Raw genomic sequence first — 25517 nt, forward strand, 5'->3', positions numbered from 1 at the left:
CTATCTTTAGCCAGACCACCTTCTCAGAACTCTAAGCTCATCTTCAACTGTTTATGCCATGGATATCTGTCTCAGCAAACTCACTGCCCTGACCATCCCACCAACACACCCAACACACACACACTTATTCTCAAACCAACTCCCATTTCCTATTGCCATATTTTTGCTGTCATTTTCTCTCCCCTTTATCTGAACATTACCACTCTTTCCCCTACTTTCACTAATTATTCTCCCAGGCATCCAGACACAAAACTTGAAGGTGAGCTTTGACCCTTCCTCTCTTTGATCACCAGATCCAATTAGTTACCAAGCTGGTGATTTCTCCTTTGCAGAGTCCTAAATACCTCTCTCTTCCTTTTAACTCCTGCCATTGCCAGCTAGGCTTAGTTTACCTCATGACCTGGACCTGAAATGGTCTCTCTTCACTTCTAGCATCAGTTTCCTAATCCGCAAAATAAAGACATCTTGCAGAATTTTTAGCACATATACAAAATAGGGTAGTGACTGGCAAATGGTATGTGGTTAGGAAATGATAGTTAATATCCTGCCTACCAGCTTTTTACTCATGTCACTTTCCTCTTCAAAACTCTCCAGTAGCTCTGAATTGCCTAAAAATAAACTCCAAATGCTTTATCTGTTGCTCAAGTCCTCCTAAATTAGTCCCAATGTGCCCCCCTTCTAGCACTATATTAATCTCCAAACAGGCTTCTTTTGTCATTTATGCTCCAAAGGCTCTTATACCTCCCACCTATCCTGTGATTCTGCCTTCCTGGTATGCCTTCCCGCTCCAAATCTGACCTACCGTCTAAGGCCCTGTTGGAGTAATTCCTCCTCTTGAACTTCTGTAGGCATTTTAAGCCATGGTGGTCTCCTTCCCTTCTTAGAACACAATGCTTTTTATCCACCCCTTACCTGGCCACTGATAAATATCAACCAATAAACATCTACCCAGCACTCTGTGAGAGTAAGGCATAGAAAAGATACAAATATAAACAAACAGGTTCCTACCCACAAAAATTTATAGTCAATTAAGAAAGAAAAGAAACCCATACAGAAAATGTCTTATGATATCAATATCATTTTATACAAGTTTTAAAGTTTTCATAAATATTTAAAACATCTCCATAATTAGATTTCTAAAATTCCCGGGGGATGGGGAGGCACCCAATGTACTTCTCAATATGCCAAAGGGTACCAGGTATATCCAGCCCACAGAAAATAATAAATAATTCATTTGCTTCCATTTATAATTGTCAGAAGTATAAAATATAAAACATCTATAACTTCCTGTGTAGAAATGGAAACATCTAATAACAGGCTATTAGAACTAACATTAAGTTTCTTACCTGTTCAAGTGCTCTAGGAAGATCATTCACCCAGTGCAAACTAAGATATGAAAATGCATATTTCAGCTTAATTCATGTAATTAGTATAATTATCACTAGTATAATAAGCCACAATAAGGATGTTAATTTTGAAGTTTGAAATTGCTTATTCAAACTCACTGATAACTTTTATACAAGTTTTAAAGTAGAAAATATTCCTAGGGGTAAACCTGCCTTCTGTCACAATAGAAATTGTGACAGTATATCACTCTGCTGATATGATTAACTGTCTAATTATTCTTTACTGAATAAAAAGTTGATTTCCAAAAAGACATAAAAATGGCCAACAGGTAAATTAAAAAATTGTTGAACATCACTAACCATTAGGGAAATGCAAATCAACACCACAATGAAATATCACTTTTTACCTATTAGGATGTCTATTATCAAAAGACAAGAAATAACAAATGCTAATGAGGATGTAGAAAAAAGGGAATCATTGTGTACTGTTAGTGGGAAAGTAAACTGGTATAGCAGCTATGGAAAAAAGTGTGAAGGTTCCTCAAAATATTAAACATTGAACTACCATATGCTCTAACAATCCCATTTCCAGGCACATAAGGAAATGAAACCCAATCTCAAAGAGATATTTGCACCCCCATGTTGCAACATTAATCATAATAGCCAAGATATGGAAACAACCTTAGTGTCCATCAATGGATAAAGATATATACACAATGGGATATTATTCAACCATAAAAAAGAAGGGAATCTTGCCTTTTGGGACAACATGGATGGACCCTGTGGGCATTATGCTAAGTGAAGTAAGTCAGACAAAGGAAGACAAATACTGAATGTTCTCACTTATATACAGAATGTAAAAACCAAACTCATAGAAAAGAGAGTGGAATGGTGGTTGCCAGGGGCTAGAGGGTTAGGCAAATGGGGAGATGTTAATCAAAGTGTACAAACTCCCAGCTGTAAGTAAGATTTGGGGATTTAATGCACAGCATGGTACTATGATTAACAATACGGTACTATATACTTGAAGGTTTTCAAGAATGTAGATCTTAAATGTTACCACCACACACATATACAAAAAGCATAATCATGTGAAGGGATGGAGAGGTTAACTAACCTTATTGTGGTGATCATGTTACAATAGATATATGTATCTGATCATCACACTGTATACCTTAAACTTATATATGTTATATATCAATAATATCTCAATGAAGCTGGAGAAAAAAATTAACTAAGTCACTGCTATCTGGCATCTCATCTAGACAGTGCTATTCTGAAAGCTTATTTGAAAAAAGTAGTAAAAATAAGCATCTGATGACATGTTTAAAGAAGCTCATCAACTAAATCAAACAATGAAGCTAGAGATAAATAGTATTCCAAATCTTCCTTTCCTAGAAAAACATAAAATTCATCAGTAGACCTACAATTTTCCAAAGGCAAATAGTATTACACAACAATAACTTAACTCAGAAGAGTTTTCTGATAAACAACATCCTAGTTTTTTAAGATCATCAAAAAACAGAAACCCACAGCTCTATATACTTAAAACTTAATTTACAGTATCTTTTAACCCTGTTTACCCTCTCCAGCATATGGTGCTATGTGACAACAAGAATCATGGTCTGTGTAGAGGACAGTCAGGTCTCACTGGCAGAGAGCTGGCTTCCTCTGATGCTGACTTTCAGGACAGCATTGAATACCCATTTAATGTTAAGCTCATATTTATCTTTCATAATGTTTTCTAGAAATGATTAGATACTTTAAAAATTAAGGAGGTCATATTATAAGCTCTATCATACTTATGGGGAAATTGAAAACAATAGAATTAGATATTTGTAAATAGCAAGCAGATGAGCAAAAGTTAAAACTTGGGTTCTGACTTCCTGTCCAGGCTCTCTCCCTTAGGCCAAGGCTCCGTAACGTTTTTCATTTCATGTTAGAATGTGAATACTTTTCTAAATGTGTTCAGCATATCTTAAAAAGCAGGGAAGAAACTGTAAACTCACTGAAGAAAACAGCAAGGGTGACCAATTCTCCCAGTTTGCCTGAGAGTGAGGGGCTGCATGGGACCTGGGCCTTTCAGCGCTAACACTGGAAAAGTCTTGGGCAAAAAGTGATGACCTGTCACCCTAAAAACAGCTGTCAAAAGCTATTGAATCTTTAAAGAAAATCTATCTGACTATAATAATAAGATAGGAGAAATGAAGTACAACATAGGATACTTTTATTTTCTCTACTAGACTTAAGTTCTTTGAGGATCCTTGTCTGAATTCACTTTTGTATTCCCCCAAAGCATCTAGCTTAGTGGTTGTACTATTATAATCTATTCAGTAAACATTTATAATACATGTTTGTGTAATAAATGTGGTAAGAAGGCACAAAGAAAGAAAAGTAACCTTGTAATTATGTGAAGAAATAAAGTTGAGGGAAATGCTAGCTTTTCCTCATTTACCAGAATGAGTTTATAAGGGTGCTCTAACATTTGACTACTGAAGCTAGTATCCTCTTTCCAACTTCTGCTCCTAAAAATATCAATTCCAGGACACTAAAGTATAGCAGGTAGAAAGACCCTTCTATCACAGATGAGCTTTATTTAGCAAATTGAGGAAAGCTGGGGAAAAAAAAATTTGAGATACTATTATCATACTGTTTCCTCTAGGGAGCACATGATCCAGAACTGTTTAACAGAAAAGTCTTACACTTTATAAACCAAGAAAACTAGTTTATGACTAAAAAAAAAAAAAAAAAGAAATTTTACCAAGAATTTAATCCATTATCCATTTTCTTTACCCTATAATATTAAAATTTTATAGCATAAATTATCTATTTATAACACACAGTTTTAAAAAGTTCAAACAGATTTACTAACCTTAAACTGCTAACCACCAGGTCAAATGTGTTTTCTCTGAAGGGAAGGAATTCTTCATCAGCTAAAACACTGATAGTAGGAATTTCTGTTTCTAAGATATTTTTCTAATGATTAAAAAATAGAAGTTCAAAAATACATTCATATAAAATGTCACTTACTAAAGCAATCATTGTTAACATCAGTGTTGTATTTACTCAGCTGTTTTATCCCTTGCAAAAAATAAAGTAGCCACAGAGAAGCTCAAAAAGTATTTTTTAAAGGATACTTAAGACTAGCTATAAAAAGGGGCTAGCTTGTTAGGAAAACATAAACAGGATACCTATTCTCACACCAAAAGAAATCTCATAAAGCTGAACATTTCAGTGGAATAATTGAAGCCATAAAAGTACTAGATGAAAATATGGGTGAATATTTTTATACTCTTAGATGGAAACTCCTAAGTAAATATGACTCAAAAGCCAGAAACTCTAAGGGAAAAGACTGATATATATATTTGATGATAAATTAATCAAAACTTGTAAAAAATTGTAAACAACACCTTTGGGAAAATATTTACAGCATACATGATGAGAGATTAATATCTCTAAAAAACAAGCTCTTACAAACCACCTAGGATAGGAACATGCGAAGGCAAAAGTAGATAAAAGATAAGGTAGAGGCAAATATCCAAATTATTTACAAAATTCATAAACAAATAAATACCAAGTCAATAGACATCAACAGATGTTTGGCTGCACTAATAATCAAAGAAGTGCAGAAGAAAAATTACAAGATTCTATTTTCTGCCTATCAGACTGACAAAGACAGAAACAACTTGCCGAGTGTTACCAAAGAAAAGGAGGAAAAAGTACTTTCATATAACACTGTTGTTCAGTCTTCCTAAGGGTTGTCAGTCTGGAGATGTGTATCAAAAATTTAATGATGAACATCAATGAATCCCTAAATTCCACTATTAGGAATTTACTCCCAGGGAGACAATAAATCAAACACACAATTTGCTTTATATAAGGATGTTCATCACAGTGTAGGTTATAGAGAAACTGGAAATACAAGAGTCCTTCAGTAGAAATTTAGCCAAATAAACCATAGGATATTCATATACTGGAATACTATACTGCCTTTAAAAAGATTGTGTGTGTGTGTGTGTATATAATTCATTGATATAAAAGAATGATATCCTGTGAAAAATATGTCACATCAGCATAATATCATTTGTATAAAATTGTGTGTTGGGAAGACAGTCACATATCTGTAAAAGTGGAGCCCAATATGTCACCAGTGGTTGCCTCTGGTGTACTAGGGATAATATTTTCTTTCTCTTTTGTATTTCCTGTATTAATTCTTCTTTGTATGTGTTATATTTATAATCAGAAACAAAAAAGCTATTTTCATTTTGAAGGAAATAAATATTAAAAAGAACTAAAAAAATCAAACCAGGGGATCACAAACTACTGGAGTTAAAAAGCTACATACCAAAGCATTTTCTGCAATGTCTACTTGGAAAAACTTCCCAACAGTTTCCTGCAATGGAATAAATTTATCAGTTAATATAAAAACAAACAAACAGATAAATAAAAACCCACTAACAAAATAACTGTTGAAATTGCTAAAGGAAAAAGTGATAATTATAATTTTCAGCTTTCCAAGGGTATTTTTCTGCATAAAACCAGTAGGGAACACAATTACTTTTAATAACAAATATTGAGTTACACATACTTAAATATATGCAATCATCCCTATACTTAATATATTTAACTATATTTAATAAAATAGAGGAAGAGGAGAAAAGATCAGAGACATGATGAAGAGCCAGGTCACTGAGGGCCTTATGGATTAGGATTATGGATTATTACTGAGTTAGATAAGAGGCCAAAAGTTTTGAGCAGAGGACAATGAACTGACTTGTTTTAAAAGGATTACTTTGCTGTGAGAATGAACTGTCAGCGCCTAGGGTAGAAGCAGGGAGGCCAATAACGAGGCTACAGCAATATGAATTGATATGAACCAATATGATAATGGTGAAAGTGGGAAGAAGTGGTAGAGTAATGGATATATTTTAAAATCCAAATTAAGATTTGCTTATGGATTTGATGTGGTCGGGGGAGGACACAAGAGCAATCAGTAAGTTTTCTCTCCTGAGCAACTAGAAGAATGGATCTGCTCTGCCCACCATATGTGATCACCGTCAAGTTCTGGGGATTCTACTAGGTCCTTCTCATACATCCCTTCCTTTTTATCATGCTGCTTCCACGAGTGGCAGGCCTTTATGTTTCACACCTGCATTGCCTTTAACACTGCCTCCTAACGTGTTTCTTTATGCTCTCCTTTCTTCAATCCTTCTTGTACCATCCCCAAATTAATCTTCCTTAAACATCACTGTATCACACCATTCAGTATTCTACCTCTGTTTTTCTTCCTGCAGTGCTCTTACTTCCAACCCCTACAAAACACCAATCCAATTTTTCTCAAATCTCAAGTCAGATTCTGTGCCCTTTCAGAAGCTTTTCACCACAGGAACCCCTACTGACTTTTCCTTTCCCTTAATTCCTATTGCAGTTTAATCACAGTACCATTTCTGTGGCATTTACTGCTATCGCGACAGTGTTTTGTATATGTTTTTTCTAAGTAGGTTTCATATATAAAGTCTACTTTAATCTGTGACCAGCACAGTGTCATATATATAAAGCCTAAAACAATAAATGAATGTCTTAATGGTCTGAATTAGAAAATGCAAAATGAAACGGTATTAATAGAGGTTACTTAAATTTAATCACACAGAAAGATTCCTAACCAACTGATGACATTAGTGGTTTTCTCCTAGCTTAATCATTTTTTCCAAATGAATGTCAATCTGGTTTTTTGTGAATTATCAAAAACATCTGAACAAAGTGAGAATGAAGACAATTTATCTTTTACAGATTTAAAGACATTCTATCAGTAGGAACTACTGTTTAAAATGGTTCAAAAGAAAGAAAACCCACTTTAAGAAAAAAATACTTAAGGGATACAAAATACCCACTGGTTCAACCATTAAAAAAAAGTTACTTAGCAATTCTAATATAATCAATATCTAAGTAAGATAAAATTGAATTAAGAAAGTCTTTCCTTAAAACTAGCCAATTTTATTTCTCAAAATAAGTTAAGTAATCAAATAGATATACCTTATTCAAATATTGTGCTATGTAACCTCTTCCACAACCAGCATCCAAAGCAAGTGGGAAATCTCTAAAAAGTAGATGCATAGGTTATGCTTTGTTTGTAATAATACAGTCCATACAATAATTAAGAACCAATTTTTCTTAAGTAAAAGCATTTTATTGAACACAACTTTCAAAAAATTATACCATCTTTCTTTTTTTGCCTTGCATTGTAGGCTTTTCTATCAGAGAACATACCAGACAGACCAAGTCTGTCTAGTCCAGCCATTCACATGGCCTTACAGTCCAACAGCTTTCCATAACATGATGGCTCTATGATGTGGACTGGAAGAACAGATTTAGTGGGGATATTTCAATTTGATGGTATAACCAGATAAAGAATGAAAAGAAACTAATGCAAATTAGCATGGAAATATTTGGCATACTTATCAGGAACTTACAAATCATCCCTATTTCTCAAATTTGTTGAGGCAGCAGATAACTTTGAAATCATCATATGAAGTACCATGAAGTATTAACATGTTAATCCAAAAACAAAACACTAACTAAATAATAACTTTTACTGAAATCTTACCAGGTCCAAAGCAGTGTGCTAAGTGTTCAGAATGAAGTAAGTTAATCCAAGGTCACTGAACTAGTTATGTGGTGGTCAGAACTTGAATTCAGTCAATTTGAAACCTGAATGAGAACTATTATACCCTATGCTATGCTGTCTACTCTAAATATATCATATATCACACTAAATCAGTACACACATCTAATTCTAGGCCATTAGTCTAAAAAAATTTGTGATAAAAAAACTTAAAATTGTATCCATGACTGACTTTTTTTCTATTAGAACCAAAAGAGACCCTTTCCAATTTCTGTTAAAAAACCTGCGTCAAAACATAGAATACTAGTACACAATTGGAGAACCGCTGGTGAAAAGGAATCATTTATCTACCTAATGCCTTCTATCTTGACTGTGAACACAGGCAGTATGACATTGTCAAGTACACAGATTTTGGAATCAGAAAGACATGAATTAGAATTTACTGACAAATGATTTAATCTTACTGGTTCTGTTTCCCCATCCAGAAAATGGAAAACCTCCCTCATGATCATTGTGAGAATTTTATGAAAGAGTGCATGTACAATATTTAACACTGTATAAATGCTCAATGTAAGTTACTTATGAGTTATTATTATCACTAATTGTAAGAGTACTGAGACTCCAGATACCACATTTAATAATCTATGGGAATAGTTCGTAAAAATCAACCGAAGTTAAGTATTGACAATATAAACTACTCTTTCTAATCATAGAACATCAGTGCATGAACATTTAGGCTAGTATTTTTAACAATTTAATTCTTCAAATTAAAATAATTTTAGTAATTCAGAATTAATGTTAGTTTAACTTTCAGCCATAATCATGGGTCTTGCTCTAGACCTGTATTTTGCTTAATACTATGACATAAAAAGGCTTGAAAAATCGATTCTGATTTGGAAAATTTAACATTTCATTTATTAAATCATAGGGGCTAAAATCCAGGCAAATGAATGACTATAATATAGAGAATTTACCTACTTCTCATATCTTTAAATAATGGAACTTCAAATAATAAAAGATGAAATTGGGGTGATTATTTGCAACAATGAAGCATTTTTTTCCTTAAAAAAAAAAGCTTTCTTTTTAACCATTAACCAATCCCAAGATCTTTTTAAGTACCAAGGACATACTGAAAATGTGAATCTATGAGTTTAAAAAATTCCCTTTTTTATAGGCTTTAATAAATTCAGCCCATGTTGGTACAATTTAATGTATGTCTTTTAAATAAAAGAACATAAAAAGTGATTTGCTGACTTCACAGTGCAATTCTACTGCAAAACCATCATTTAACTGTGGTTCCTTCCACATAGCTGTGAACCTGAATCTGTAAAGCTTTCATTATGCCTAATATAGAGCACTGAATCCATCAATCTTTTAATACCTGACAGAAGTGTTTTCTCATATCTGCCTCTATATAACTGTCATAGCACCCTATCACCATTAACAATATTTAACATAAATCACCAAAATCTCATATAACCTAATTGAGGAGCAAAACTAGGCAGACTCTCTAGTTAGATGGGAAAAGATTCTGTTGTTAACTTCGGTTCAAATTTTCAAGTTAGGTTTAGTAAATCTCAAAAATTCACATTTGTCAATTCCTTGCTCCCATTTTTGGAGCAATCTTTCTATTACTGGCTTATGGCCTAATCAAGTTGATCAGTCATTCAGGTGTAAAGAGAAGCTATGAGTTGTGCTTCCCTTTTTTTTTTAGGCAACAATGAAGGAAAGAACACTTGTTCTTCCAGACATAAAAAAGGAGAGAACTGGAGAGTGATTAAAATCACAAATCCTGGTACTAAATTCTTCCAGATTCTGCCATTCCAAGTATCAAATATTAGCATTCAATTTCTCGAGTTTCTTGTCAAAAGTTAACTGTACTTTATTATGATAATCATCATTTACCTGGCTATGTCATATACACGGTCTGCAATTCGACTTCCAACCTGAAGGATTACAAAAGGCAACAATGTACACAAGATAAATAGGTTTAACAGAGAAGTAATTCTCTTTTTCCAGTATTCAACAATCCACAGGTTACTTATGTTTTAACATGTTGATAAGTACTTCCTTTCAATTTGAGGACAGCAACTTTTCTTTTTAAATTGTGAATAGGAACACTAAATAAAAATATCCCAGGAAACGAACTGAAGCAAATTAGTTCAGAAGTCAATTTGATGATTTAAAGTCTTAACATTCTTTATATATACATTTCTTAGCCTTTACTGTCCATGGGGCTGTAAGGTGGCAAGGTGAAAAAGCCACAATGTTGTCCACAGATACTAGCATGAGGTATACAAAAGTAAAAAATTACTTAGGTAGCTGGGGATTTATTACAGATCAATGTATGAGAGGTCACTTAATAAAAACTCTATTATTTGATGAGTATTAACAAATTCTGTGTAATTCCTAAATGAGTAAGCTTTTCTGAGTAATATTTGCAAATTAGAAAAACTTAGCCAAATCTGAAGAAACCACACTTCCCGCCTCCTCTTCCCGATCTCATCCCAATCTAAAAGAGGTGATAAAGTAGGTGCCCGCATTTGCTAGGCCAGCTTTACCTAGCAGGAACAAAGATGTGGGAACCTAATATTCCCTAAGTTTCTATTAGGACTTGCAGTTTAGAACATGTGTATTTTCTTTTTGGAGAAGGCAAGAGGTACCAAAGCCTTTTCCTAGAGTCCACTTTGTACATCATTCCTAATACGAATACCTTTTGTTTATTATGAAAAAAAAAAACCTCATTTACTAGGACTAGAATATATGAGACAAGGGCAGTTCTTCAGCTGAAATTACAATTCTTGTTCACTGTCTCGCCTCCCTCAAGAATAAAACCAAACTGCATGAGAGCAGCCGTCTTCCTTTGCCCAGGACATTTCTGTAAGTCAAGCAGCATTTGCTGGGCGAGTGAGTGAGTGAATGAATGATAGCACCTTGCAAGTATCCGAGCCCAGCCCTTCAGCGATTACGGTAGAGGCCTAGACACGCAGCGCGGCTGCTCAAGGTCACACCGCGAGGTGCGGCGGCGCCGGCCGCCGAGGCTCCAGGACCCGAAGCCGGGGCTCGGCGAGCCCTCCCGCACTGCCCCGCTCGTTCACCTCGTCTTTCAGGTAGTCAAACTTCCCCGGCTCGGGCTGCCGGGCTGCCCAGTTCTTCTGTTTCCTCTTCAAATCCCGGTCGAAGATATTTAGGGCCCTGGACGAGCTGCTGCTTGGGAAAGAGACGGCGGCAGCGACCTTCCCGAGGCTGAGGGTCTTCTGGGGTACCCCCGCCGCCGGAGGTCGCCGCCACAGGAGCCAGAGCCCAGCGGGTCGCAGCATCCCGCGACGCCACATGCTGGCGCGCCTGGTGCGCATGCACCGCTGCGGCTTTGGGCCTGCCTCCAGAGATCTTCACGGAAGGAAAGGGATGTAGTTTGGCCCAATTCGCGTGCCATTACGGCGGAGAGTCGCGCGGGGAATTGTGGGAGTGAGTCCCACGTGAGGCTCGGAGAGGGTTCGGAGGAGGTTAGTGTGCTCGGGGTCGAGAAGCACTGTAGAGGGGAAACTGGTCTGTGACAGGCTCTCCTTCTGGATCGTGAGGGTGTGCCCTTCCTCCTTACGTTTGCGGCCTTATTCCTCAGGCTCCCGTGGTCCTCTTCAGGGTCCTGTCGAGGGACTTCCAAGTCCGAAACCCTTGGGGAGGAACCACGCTTCTGGGAACATCTAGGTTGTGCCCCGCGTTAGAGGGTGAGTTACGGGGATGAGGGCGGAGTCGGAGGTTAGGTGAGGTCTCCTTTTCCACACTGAATACCTGGCGTTTATCTTACGTTTTCGTTCTAAATGTTCAGTGCAACCTTCGTAAGGCTACTGGGAGTATTACATGCGTAAGTGTATAAATGCATCGTTGAAACCTTTGATTTTTTGGATGTGTAAAAAGTTGTTTTAAAATTAAAGGGAAAAGCAGCTTTACAATTAAGTCTTGCTGAAACAGCACTACTACCTTGTTTGATCAGTTCCTTTTGCTCTTAATAATCAGTGATTGCGCCTTTTGCCCAAATCAAGAGATTCTAAATCAATGAGTGACTGTTTTCAAGGGAACAATACTAATTATACACACACGTTCTAATATGTTTTTTTACAGAAGAAATTGTAGGAAGAAGTAATGTCTATTAACTAGGGAGAGACTTTTTCTGGTTCTTGATGGATGGTCGGATTTAAAGAGAGAACTTTGTGAGCTATACCTGAATTGATTTTGATCTGTTTAGTTAGGCGACTAGGCTTGTGAGAGGCTAGTTCAGAGAAACATGAGGTAGGTTGACAGAAAATGGGACCAGAATGAATAAACTAGTGAGAACAACTGAGGTTTGGGAATCTTTTGATTACATTAGCTTTTAGCTTGTGACATACAAGTATATAAGTGGAAATGCAGAAATTCTGAGTGCAATTGGCTAATATGCATTTGTTCCCCACTCCCTCCATAAAGCCCAGGAATTCTATTTGGTGTTGCCTTAAGCTTATTTCTCCAAATGCTCTGTAATCAAAAGAGGATATTCTCATAGTTTCTGCTTTTCTGCATGTGACTCAAATTAAGTTTGGGAAATGAAATTAGACTTATTTTATATACATTTTATTATTTTACAAGTTATTTACATTTATCTTAGAATGTATTGTATTTTTCCCAAAGCAATTTATTTAGTTATATTACTAACTGTTCATTATTTTTTTTTCTTTAGTATTTGGTTTCTTCGAGCATTTGTACAATCAGACATTTAGAAATGGCATCCAAACAAGAAATAATGAGTGACCAGCGGTTTAGACGGGTTACAAAGGACCCGAGATTTTGGGAAATGCCAGAAAAGGATCGAAAAGTCAAAATTGACAAGAGATTTCGAGCAATGTTTCATGACAAAAAGTTCAAGTTGAATTATGCTGTGGATAAAAGAGGACGCCCCATCAACCATAGCACTACCGAAGATTTGAAACGTTTTTACGACCTTTCAGATTCTGATTCAGATCTATCTGATGAAGATAATAACAAAGCACTGAACCAAAAGAAAGTGAAGAAAAAAAAAACCCAGACTAAAAATGAAATAGAGTCAAAAAATCTAGTTGAGAAAAAGAAAGAAACCAAAAAAATTAATCAGAAGGATTCTGGAAATAAAACTGATTTAGATAACTCTGACAGGATTCAGAAAATGAAAACCTCATATAAATCTAAGAAGGCTGATTCAAAAATAAGCCCCAAGAATGATAGCAAAGAATTTACACAGAAAGGTACAAAAGGAAAAAAAAACATTGTTCAACATCGTACAGACTCATGTCCAAAAGGAAAACTAAGAACAGTAGATGTGGACACCTCTGAAATTGTGAAATCTCCCAAAGTCAAATATTCTGAGACACGAAGAGAAATACATTCAGGTTGGTTGGAAAGAATTAGGGATTATTTGGTATTACATTATTTATTTTTATAGTGATCCTTTAAAAAAGCAAATATGTAAGTGTTGTCATAGTATGATGGAAATGGTCAGATGTTTATTTGAAAGTATAAAGCTGTGAAAAAAATACCATATAATAATTGTTCATTTTTGATTTGGTGGTATAGTGGTTGGAAGAGAAACAAAACCTTGAGTCTTGAAGCTAAAAGCTCTAGTGAGAACTCTATTTTCTAACCAAATAAAGTGTTATATGCTAAGAAGAGGTGTGTCTGATGAAGGTAAGCACAGTTGGGCACTCCGTCATTCAACTACTTTTAGAAACTAGTTTGTAGCAGATGTAATAGGACTGAGACGTGGTCTTCCATCTCAGAGCTATGCTAGCTTATATGATGCCTTCACAAATTAGAAAAAGGACACTAGTTCCTACAAAGCTCTCAGTTTGGTAAGGGATATTACCTTTGAGTGAAGTAATAGTTTTTTTTCCCCTAGAATAGACACAGTCCCCCTGGCAGGGTGCATGTCTTGTTGAGTGGAGTTTGGCCTTGATTTCAGCCCTTCCTGCCCTTCTGCAGATCCTCGTTTGCAAATAACAGCCTGTTAAGCCCTATGTCCTGGCACTGGTCTAAAAGTAGTACTGTCCAATAAAAATACGTAATTTTGAATTTTCCAGTAGACACCCAAAAAGAGTAGATAACATTAAAAATAAAAAGAAACAGGTGAAATTAATTTTCTTTTAATAGAAAAATGCATGAAAGGGCAAGCAAGTTCTATGGGTGAGGGGGGAAAGAGCTTATTTGGAAATAGTCTGTTTTCTAGATCTTAGTTACAAGAGCAAAAACGAAAATAGAAAAACATTATTAAAATTGTTCTATTTCCCTAGAATAAAATATTTATTTCGGAGCCCCTAAATTCTGCCTTTTAGTCGTCTCAAAGACTTTGCGTTTTTCTCACTAAATACCCAGACCTAACCGGGACCAGGCCACAGGAGTATAGACTCGTCCCTGGAAACCTTGGACTCCACCTAAACAGGGAGCCATCCCGCCTCCCATCTTTTAGCTGCACCCCCATCCACTTTCTGGCAATGGAAAGCAGCTGAAGTCTCTCACTAGAACTGAGAAAATAAAACAGTACATGGATGGGGTGAAGGTGAGACTTAGAGAGAAAAATTAAACAGACAAAACAACTAGCTACACTATCCAGAATCACACCTTCTGTTTCGTTTGGTTTTTGGTTTTTGACTCAGTATGTGTGTGTGTAGTGTTGGGCAATGGTAATACTAGTGGTGCTATTTTTTCTCTCCCTTAGGGAGAAATGAAGATGCAGAATACAGCTGCCAGGGTTAAATTTCTAAAGCATTGTTTCTTTTTGTTCTCTTTTGTTTTAGTTAGGTGAAATTAATTTTAGCTTTTTTTTTTTGTATCATTAATCGACAAATACATGAGGAACATTATATTTACTACACTCACCCCTTCACCAAGTCCACCCCACACACCCCATTAGTCACTGTCCATCAGCATAGTAAGATGCTGTAAAAACACTACTTGTCTTCTCTGTGTTGCACAGCCCTCCCCATGCACCCCCACATTATACATGCTAATCATAAGGCCCCCTTTGTTCTTCCCCCACTTCTCCCTTCCCACCCATCCTACCCAGTCCCTTTCCCTTTGGTAACTGTTAGTCCTTTGTTGGGTTCTGTGATTCTGCTGCTGTTTTGTTCCTTCAGTTTTTCCTTTGTTCTTATACTCCACATATGAGTGAAATCAATTGGTACTTGTCTTTCTCCGCCTGGCTTATTTCACTGAGCATAATACCCTCTAGCTCCATCCATGTTGTTGCAAATGGTAGGATTTGTTTTCTTCTTATGGCTGAATAATATTCCATTGTGTATATGTACCACATCTTCTTTATCGATTCATCTACTGATGGAAACTTAGGTGCTTCCATTTCTTGGCTATTGTGAATAGTGCTGTGATAAACATAGAGGTGCATCTGTCTTTTTCAACTGGGCTGCTGCATTCTTAGGGTAAATTCCTAGAAGTGGGATTCCTGGGTCAAATGGTATTTCTATTTTGAGCTTTTTGAGGAACCTCCTTACTGCTTTCCACAATGGTTGAACTAATTTACATTCCCACCAGCAGTGTAGGAGGGTTCCCCTTTCTCTACAACCCCACCAACATTTGTTGTTTGTCTTTTGGATGGTGGTGATCCTTACCAGTGTGAGGTGATATCTCATTGTGGTTTCAATTTGCATTTCTCTGATGACTAGCGATGTGGAGCATCTTTTCATGTGCCTATTGGCCATCTGAATTTCTTCTTTGGAGAACTGTCTGTTGAGCTCCTCTGTCCATTTTTTAATTGGATTATTTGCTTTTTGTTTGTTGAGGTGCGTGAGCTCTTTGTATATTTTGGATGTCAACCTTTCATCGGATCTGTCATTTATGAGTATATTCTCCCATACTGTAGGATGCCTTTTTTGTTCTATTGATGGTGTCCTTTGCTGTACAGAAGCTTTTCAGCTTGATGTAGCCCTGCTTGTTCATTTTGCTTTTGTTTCCCTTGCCCAGGGAGATATGTTCATGAAGAAGTCGCTCATGTTTATGTCCAAGAGATTTTTGCCTGTTTTTTTCTAAGAGTTTTATGGTTTCATGGCTTATATTCAGGTCTTTGATCCATTTCGAATTTACTTTTGTGTATGGGGTTAGACAATTAACCAGTTTCATTCTCTTACATGTACCTTTCCAGTTTTGCCAACACCAGCTGTTGAAGAGGCTGTCATTTCCCCATTGTATGTCCATGGCTTCTTTATTGCATATTAATTGACCATATATGTTTGGGTTAATGTCTGGAGACTCTATTCTGTTCCACTGGTCTGTGGCTCTGTTCTTGTGCCAGTACCAAATTGTCTTGATTACTGTGGCTTTGTAGTAGATCTTGAAGTTGGGGAGCAAGATCCCTCCCACTTTATCCTTCCTTCTCAGGATTGCTTTGGCTATTTGGGGTCTTTGGTGGTTCCACATGAATTTTAGAACTATTTGTTTCAGTTCGTTGAAGAATGCTGTTGGTAATTTGATAGGGATTGCATTAAATCTGTAGATTACTTTGGGCAGGATGGCCATTTTGACAATATTAATTCTTCCTAGCCAAGAGCATAGGATGAGTTTCCATTTGTTAGTATCCTCTTTAATTTCTCTTAAGAATGTCTTGCGGTTTTCCGGCTATAGGTCTTTCACTTCCTTGGTTTTAATCCTAGGTATTTTATTCTTTTTGATGCAATTGTGAATGGAATTGTTTTCCTGGTTTCTCTTTCTATTAGTTCATTGTTAGTGTATAGGAAAGCCTCAGATTTCTGTGTATTAATTTTGTATCCTGCTACATTACTGTATTCTGATATCAGTTCTAGTAGTTTTGGAGTGGAGTCTTTAGGGTTTTTTATGTACAATATCATGTCGCCTGCTAATAGTGAGTTTAACAACTTCTTTACCAATCTGGATCCCTTGTATTTCTTTGTTTTGTCTAATTGCTTTGGTTAGGACCTCCAGTACTATGTTGAATAACAGTGGGGAGAGTGGGCATCCCTGTCTTGTTCCCAATCTTACAGGAAATGCTTTCAGCTTCTTGTTGTTAAGTATGATGTTGGCTGTGGGTTTTTCATATATGGCCATTAGAGGTACTTGCCCTCTATGCCCATTTTCCTGAGAGTTTTTATCATGAGTGGATGTTGAATTTTGTCAAATGCTTTTTCAGCATCTATGAGGATGATAATGTGATTTTTGTCCTTCTTTTTGTTTATGTGGTGGATGGTGTTGATGGATTTTCGAATGTTGTACCATCCTTGCATCCCTGAGATGAATCCCACTTGATCGTGGTATATGATCCTCTTGATGTATTTTTGAATTCGGTTTGCCAATATTTTGTTGAGTATTTTTGCATCTCTGTTCATCAGGGATATTGGTCTGTAATTTTCTTTTTTTGGTGGGGTCTTTGCCTGGTTTTCGTATTAGGGTGATGCTGGCTTCATAGAATGAGTCTGGAAGTATTCCCTCTTCTTCTATATTTTGGAAAACTTTAAAGAGAATGGGTATTATGTCTTCTCTGTATGTCTGATAAAACTCTGTGGTAAATCAATCTGGCCCGGGAGTTTTGCTCTTGGGTAGTTTTTTGATTAATGATTAAATTTCTTTGCTGGTAATTGGTCTGTTTAGATTTTGTGTTTCTTCCTTGGTCAGTCTTGGAAGGTTGTATTTTTCTAGGAAGTTGTCCATTTCTTCTAGGTTTTCCAGCTTGTGAACATATAGTTTTTTGTAGTATTCTCTAATTATTCTTTGTATTTCTGTGGGGTTCATTATGATGTTTCCTTTATCATTTCTGATTCTGTTGATGTGTGTAGATTCTCTTTTTCTTTTTATAAATCTGGCTAGGGGCTTATCTATTTTGTTTATTTTCTCAAAGAACCAGCTCTTGGTTTCATTGATTTTTTTCTATAGTTTTATTCTTCTCAATTTTATTTATTTCTTCTCTGATCTTTATTATGTCCCTCGTTCTGCTGACTTTAGGTCTCATTTGTTCTTCTTTTTCCAATTTTGATAGACTATTCATTTGGGATTGTTCTTCTTTCTTTAAATATGCCTGGATTGCTATATACTTTCCTCTTAAAACTGCTTTCGCTGCATCCCACAGAAGGTGGGGCTTTGTGTTGTTGTTGTCATTCGTTTCCATATATTGCTTGATCTCTATTTTGATTTGGTCGTTGATCCATTGATTATTTAGGAGCATGTTGTTAAGCCTCCATGTGTTTGTGGGCCTTTTTGCTTTCTTTGTACAATTTATTTCTAGTTTTATACCTTTGTGGTCTGAGAAGTGGTTGGTAGAAGTTCAGTCTTTTTGAATTTACTGAGACTCTTTCTGTGGCCTAGTATGTGGTCTATTCTGGAGAATGTTCCATGTGTACTTGAGAAGAATGTGTATCCTGTTGCTTTTGGGTGTAGAGTTCTATAGATGTCTATTAGGTCCATCTGTTTTGGTGTGTTGTTCAGTGGCTCCGTGTCCTTACTTATTTTCTGTCTGGTGGATCTATCCTTTGGAGTGAGTGGTATGTTGAAGTCTCCTAAAATAAATGCATTGCATTCTGTTTGCTCCTTTAATTCTTTATTTGTTTCACATATGATGGTGCTCCTGTATTGGGTGCATATATATTTATAATGGTTATATCCTATTGTTGGATTGACCCCTTTATTATTATATAATGTCCTTCTTTATCTCTTGTGACTTTCATTGTTTTTAAGTCTATTTTGTCTGATACTACTACTGCAACACCTGCTTTTTTCTCCTTGTTTTTGTGAAATATCTTTTTCTATCCCTTGACTTTTAGTCTGTACACGTCTTTGGGTTTGAGGTGAGCCTCTTTTAAGCAGCATGTAGATGGGTCTTGCTTTTTTATTCATCCTATTACTCTGTGTCTTTTGATAGGTGCATTCAGTCCATTTACATTTAGGGTGATTATTGAAAGATATGTACTTATTGCTATTGCAGGCTTTAGGGTCGTGGTTACCAAAGGTTCAAGGTTGGCTTCTTTACTATCTTACTGTCTAACTTAAGTCACTTATTGAGCTATTATAAACACAGTCTGATGATTCTTTATTTCTCTCTCTTCTTATTCCTCCTCTTCCATTCTTTGTATGTTACGTGTTTTTTGTGTGTGTGCTCTTTTGTATTTCCTTTGACTGCTTTTGTGGGTAGTTGATTTTATTTTTTGCCTTTAGTTAGTATTTGATTGTTCTGCTCTTTGCTGTGATTTTATTTTCTCTGGTGACATCTGTTTAGCCTTAGGAGCGCTTCCGTCTAGAGCAGTCCCTTTAAGATACCCTGTAGAGGTGGTTTGTGGGAGGCAAATTCCCTCAACTTTTGCTTGTCTGGGAACTGTTTAATCCCTGCTTCGTATTTAAATGATAACTGTGCTGGATACAGTATCCTTGGTTCAAGGCCCTTCTGTTTCATTGCATTAAATATATCATGCCATTCTCTTCTGGCCTGTAAGGTTTTTGTTGACAAGTCTGATGATAGCCTGATGGGTTTTCCTTTGTAGGTGACCTTTTTTCTCTCTGGCTGCCTTTAATACTCTGTCCTTGTCTTTGATCTTTGCCATTTTAATTATTATGTGTTTTGGTGTTGTTCTCCTTGGCTCCCTTATGTTTTGAGTTCTGTGTGCTTCCGTAGTCTGAGAGGCTATTTCCTCTGCCAGTTTGGGGAAGTTTTCAGCAATTATTTCTTCAAAGACACTTTCTATCTCTTCTTCTTCTGGTACCCCTATAATGCAGATATTGTTCCGTTTCGATTGGTCACACAGTTCTCTTAATATTCTTTCATTCCTGGAGATCCTTTTGTCTCTCTCTGCGTTAGCTTCTCTGCATTCCTGTTCTCTGATTTCTATTCCATTAATGGTCTCTTGCATCTTGTCCATTCTGCTTTGAAGTCCTTCTAGAAATTGTTTTATTTCTGTATTCTCCCTCCTTACCTCTTGCATATTTCTCTGCAAGTCCATCGGCATGGTTATGACCTTTATTTTGAATTCTTTTTCAGGAAGATTGGTTAGGTCTATCTCCCCAGGTTCCCTCTCAAGGGAGGATGTCTGTGTGATGCTGGTCTGAATCAAATTCTTCTGCCTTTTCATAGCAATGGGCAGTTGGCATGTGTGTCAGCTGGGAGAACAAAGTCCCTTCCTGCTTGCTCTTCGCGTTCCTCTCTTGGGAGAACGGCGACCCCTAGTGGCTTGTCCTGGGCAGCTGCGTGCAGACGGGGTCTCTGGTTCTTGCCCAGCCGCTGTGGAGTAAGCTCCGCATAGTTGCTGTGGGTGTGGCCCCTTTCAGGCTGCTGCCCTGTTATGGCGGGCGGCACTGGAGGGGGATGGGTGGGAGGCTGTTTATCGCTGTGAGGGGCCTTAGAGCTGCCTTGCCGCCCAGGGGTTTAGGGCGCTCGGAGTTCCCTGGGATTCCCAGTAGCTGGGCTGAGTGGGCCGGGCCGCTTCTGTCCAGCTGTGAGGCCCCTGTCCCTTTAAGACTTTCAAAAAGCACTCACTTTTCTTTTGTCCCAGGGGCACCGGCTGTGGGAACCCGCTCGCAGGTTTTACTGTTCCGTTTCCCTAGTATCCACCACACCACGCACTGTGTGTGCTCCCAGTGTGGATGGTTAGGGCTGGGTATTTAGCAGTCCTGGGCTCCCTCTCCCTACCTGCTCCAACTCCTCTCCTCCCGCTGGGGAGCTGGGGTGAGGGGCGCTTGGGTCCCGCCAGGCCGCAGCTTGTATCTTATCCCCTTCGCAAGGCGCTGGGTTCTCACAGATGTTTAGGAATAGTTGTATTTGTTGTATTTTCAAAAATGTATATGTTTTTGGGAGGAGATTTCTGCTGTCCTACTCATGCCGCCATCTTGGTTCCTCCCTAGGTGAAATTAATTTTATGAATGTATTTTAACCCAGTATATCAAAAAATTATTTCAGTATGTAATCAATATTAGAAACTTCATGGGATATTTTGCATTCTATCTTCATACTAATCTCAACTATGAAATATGAATGAACCACATTTCAAATACGGATGAACTCAATTGTGAAATCTGGCTGCTGGCTACCATATTAGCACAGATCTAAAGTGGAAGATACTAGGACCACAATACAAAGTGGAGTAATTGTAAGTGCCATAAAAGATGTGTAGCAGAAGGCACTGAGAATTCATAGGAAAAGTCACTCAATATGGTAATTAGAGAAAAATGCATAGGTGAAGCACTGTTTTGGTTGGGGTTTGGAAAAATTAAATTTGGGGACTAGAGCATATTACAGGAAAGAACTTTTGAGCAAATATGTGGTTGGGTATGTCCAGAAGAAATCAGTATTCCCATTTGATTAGATAATGTCTCTGAAGGGGTGAGTGGATTATATAACTAGAAATGCTGTTGTTTGGAATTAAAAAACATCTGATTGTAATTCATGTTTAAATGTTTACCAAGGTTATTAAAATTTTGTCATCTTTGGCAGCAGGAAATTCTGAGTTGATGTTGCTGATTGATGGTGTTGTAACTGAAAATTGGTGGTCTGATGAGCCAAAGGCTGGCCGTGATTACAGGACCCAAGGAGGGTAGGCATTAGGAAAGGGCAGAGAGAGGTCTTGACAGGCTGAGAACGTTCGAAAGGTAGGAGGTATCAGGCATTTGCTTGGAACCAGGCAACAAGTTGAGGTGTAAGGAGAAGGAAAGGAGTCTGATTACTGAAATTGGCAAATATGATTAGAATGAGAACAACAGCAAGCTTGGTTTGATGCTGAGTTTATGAGGTAAGTTAGTCTCACATCTTAAACTGCACCTCATTTAGGGCACTGGATTTGTAACATCACATAATCCTTTGAATAGACTTTATAGAATCTTTTCACATACTTTTATTTTTGATTTGATTTTCTCAGTAAAAAAACTTAATCAGGAACAAGGTTAAAATTATTTATGTGAGCATGCAGAGCTGCGCCTGCATCTCAAGTCTTTGAATCTTTCCACCTGCCTTTTGCTTGCTGTAGTTTACATTGGTTCCACAGTCTCGAAAAAGGCACTGTCTGTGAGTAGGGATTACGTTACTCCTGTATAACCATCTTTTGTCCATTATTCATTCATCAGTTTTCATTCCAGTGACCGTGCAAGGGGCTTTTAAGTTTTATGAAGTAAAGGTGATGTGAGGATTGTAGTTTGGTATTATATGTTATTTTTAAATGTTGCCCAGCACTTGAACTTCTGAAAACTTATTTTAAGTAAGAAATTGGGCATGTGTTCAAAGAATGTGCAATATAGCATTGCTTAAAAAATTTTTTTAAATGGTAACAAATCATTAATTGATTAAATAAGTTGTGATTTATCTAATTGTGTCTATGATATATTAAGTTTTAAAAACAGGTTGCAAAATAGCACAAATGGTATGACTAACTACTTCAAAAAGTCAGTGGCTATATCATAGAAAACAAATTCATAGAAAAAAAATTACTAGTCATTTTTATCTTCTTCATTAAACCATATTTTCTTAGGTTTTTTTTCAGTGAGCATTCATTACTTTTATAATCAGGAGGAAAATGATAAAGAATTTCTTTAAATAGCTGGATAAATAGTAGTGTTTATCACTAGGAGAGCAGTGCAGTGCCATCTAGTAATAGAGGTAATCCCGTGTCTAGCATAAGGATTTGTGCATGGTAGGCTGTGAGCAAATACTTACTGAGGGTATAAATACGCTGTATGTACTGATGTCAAAAATAATAAAATGCTAGATCTTAAATCTCCTGTGTATCAGTTTATTATACAACCCAAGGTATGATATGTGTACCATTGTCATATGTGAAAAGATATCATAGGTAAGATACTCAGGCTATTTTTATGTTAGTATGTATCTATTTCAACATCTTGGGAAAAAATATAACCACCACATCACATCTGTGACTTCAGGGATGTTGTTCAAAGCTAATTTTTTTATTAAAATGTTCAATTTAACAAAAAATATTGGTGATTTGCAAAAATCCTGAAAGTGATATAGTAATAACTGATGAGAAATAATGCAACTGTTTCCAAGCCAGGTCCCCAAAGAGTTATTTCTGAGCATGTTGCTAAAACGTGAATTCTGATGCTTACCTCATAGTAACTTTTCTTTGGCTGTTTTTGTATTTTTATGATTCTATACACAAAACTTAAGGGTATGGTTTTGGGGGGCTTTTTTATATCTACTGGCTAGTTATTTATTACTCCCCACTCTCTTTGGAACTGAAATAAATGTGTGACATGTTTTCTATACTTTCTCCTAGCAAAACTTTAGGCTCACGTCAAATGGTATCTTTGTGAAGCCTTCCTTTATAGATGCCTCCCTGCAGGTAGATTTAAATGTTTCTCTCTATGAGGTGCTTTAGAACATAGCTTCATAAACCATTAAATGATTTCTTTTTGTTTATAAACCCATCAAGAGCATGGGATCATGTTACAAATCATCTCTATTTCCCCTTCACCTAGCTCAATAATTTTTACATAATAGCTACTCAATAAATATTTGATCAGTGAATAAATATTTAATTCTCCAAGCTTAGGGCCTCTGAGCAGAAACATACGATCCAAGTTAAAGATGAATAAAACGTCTAAGATAAGATATATCTACACACACACACATACACAGAGTAGACAGAAGCATGTGATTGCTTTAGGAACAGGAAATGAGCCCTTTCAATGGGCTAAAAAAAATCCAATTTAGGTGAAAACAACGTTTCACTCTTTGTATATTACTAACCATAAATTACAAGGTTCAAAGGTTAGCAGGAAACTTATAATTTCACTCTTCACGGGTGATCTCATCCACATTACAGCTTATGTTATCACAACACATACATGGATAAGCCAGCTTTTATCTGTAGCCTGTACTCTGAGCTGTAGACTCATACAGCCATAGGCCTTGATAGCTCCTCTTAGACTGATTCAAAGACATTTCAAATTCATCATATCCAAAACTGAACTCATGATCTTCCTCCACCAAACTGGTTCTGTTCCATCGTTGCCTGTTATCTATCCATCTATCCAGCTGACCAGCTAGCTAGCTCTGCAAGTCAAGACACTAGAACTCATCTTCAACACTTCTAAAACTCCTATGCCCCACACTGATCCCTGTCATTAATTACTATTGATTTTACGTCCTGACTCTGAAAATCAGAAATGGCTCCACCACTTCTCTATACCTCTGCTGCCACCAACTTAGTGCTGCCTTCATCTCTTGTCAGGAGTACTCATTACTTTTCTAATTCTCTATTCACATCCACTGTTAATTCCCTCCAGTCAGTTTTCTATAGTTTAGTTAAGGTGACCTCAGTATGCAAATATGATGTCCCTCTTTCTGAAAACATTGCTTTTATGGCAAAATAAGTCCTCCGTATGGTTTTTAGATAGTGTAGCCCTTACCTAAGCTCTTCAGTTTAATTTCTTACTAGACTCTTGGTTATCTGCAATCCAGACATCCTTGCCAACTTCTTCCTATTTGTGGATCTTTACATATGCTCTGTTTGCTGTTCAGAACCTTTCTCTCATCTGTTAGTCTAACATTGACTACTTAATTCCTCTTCATCCTTCAAGTAGCAATTCAGTTATCATTCACTTGGAGACCCTCTAATATATGCTCTCATACTATTATCTTATGTTCCTTCTTGGCATTTGTCCTAGTTGTAATTTCATTTTTTTATGTGTATTTATTTGATTTTATTTTATCAATGTCTGTCCATTTATCCTCTTCACTCAACTGGAAATTAATTGAGGGTATTGACTGTTTCTCTTTGGCCAATAATTGTATATTGAGCACCTAGCATACAGCCGGTACTCCGTAAATACCAAATGAATATATTAATCTACTTAACATGATCTTTCACATGTTAAGATCGCTATTAAATAACTTGGTTAAGCATGAGTATTATTGGATTTCTATTTTCCTTTAATCTGTTTCACAGAAATTCTATTTGTGCTGGATTTGAGGTCAAAATAAGTTGGATTCACTTAATTCATTGTATTTTCTTAATTTCTCCCTCCTTTATTTTTTTTGCAGTGGTTCCACTCATAAGGGATGATGATTATGAAAACTCATTGGGTGGTAAAATGTTTGACAGAGATGCTCTGGAGGAAGATTCAGGAAGTGCTAGTGAAACAGAAGATGATGAAGAATCTGAAGATGGGATTATAAGCACTTGTGGAGCTTCAGCTACTGCTGATGATGATGGAAATGAAAATGATAGGGAGGAGGATGAAGACGAGGAGAGTGAGGAGGAGGATGAAAGTGACAGTGGCCCTGATCTTGCAAGGGGCAAAGGAAATATAGAAACTAGTTCTGAAGATGAAGAAGATATGGCAGATTTACTGCCAGAGGAATCTGGATTTGAGCATGCTTGGAGAGAATTAGATAAAGATGCTCCTCGGACTGATGAGGTGACCTTTTGACTAAAGATTATTTGTGAAGAGCACAGTACAAGTAGTTTTATGGATGGTAGGATCGATAGTCATTAAATTAAGTGGGAATTCTTTCTTGGTAAATGATATTCTTGATTTTTATTCTGATTAAAAAATCTTGATATGGAATATATTCATATAGATTAGAT

At 36.8% G+C, this 25517-nt stretch overlaps 2 protein-coding genes across 8 annotated transcripts in view; one reads left to right on the top strand and one right to left on the bottom strand.

The window, feature by feature from the left end:
* NDUFAF5 (NADH:ubiquinone oxidoreductase complex assembly factor 5) overlaps window positions 1-11324 on the bottom strand; it is a 30388-nt gene extending 19064 nt beyond the window's left edge. For all 5 annotated transcript variants that reach the window (XR_008997888.1, XR_005026196.2, XM_057502715.1 and 2 more), the window contains exons 1-6: window positions 11067-11324; window positions 9874-9914; window positions 7380-7443; window positions 5692-5739; window positions 4219-4322; window positions 1347-1386 (exon numbers count right to left, since the gene is read on the bottom strand). Coding sequence is in view for 3 of the 5 variants with exons in the window: in XM_057502715.1 (XP_057358698.1) it covers window positions 1347-1386; window positions 4219-4322; window positions 5692-5739; window positions 7380-7443; window positions 9874-9914; window positions 11067-11324 (555 nt within the window). In the remaining 2 variants the exon portion in view is untranslated. The remainder of the gene's footprint in view (window positions 1-1346; window positions 1387-4218; window positions 4323-5691; window positions 5740-7379; window positions 7444-9873; window positions 9915-11066) is intronic.
* A 20-nt stretch (window positions 11325-11344) lies between these two features.
* ESF1 (ESF1 nucleolar pre-rRNA processing protein homolog) overlaps window positions 11345-25517 on the top strand; it is a 71085-nt gene continuing 56912 nt past the window's right edge. Inside the window, exons 1-4 of one of the 3 annotated variants that reach the window (XM_057502712.1) lie at window positions 11381-11474; window positions 11591-11696; window positions 12683-13367; window positions 24971-25347. In XM_057502712.1, the coding sequence (XP_057358695.1) occupies window positions 12725-13367; window positions 24971-25347 (1020 nt within the window). In that variant the 5' untranslated portion in view covers window positions 11381-11474; window positions 11591-11696; window positions 12683-12724. The other 2 variants (XM_057502713.1, XM_036892112.2) reach the window with 2 other exon arrangements.

This window comes from Manis pentadactyla, chromosome 5 (genome assembly GCF_030020395.1).
Source record: "Manis pentadactyla isolate mManPen7 chromosome 5, mManPen7.hap1, whole genome shotgun sequence".
In the NCBI taxonomy this organism is placed as follows: domain Eukaryota; kingdom Metazoa; phylum Chordata; class Mammalia; order Pholidota; family Manidae; genus Manis; species Manis pentadactyla.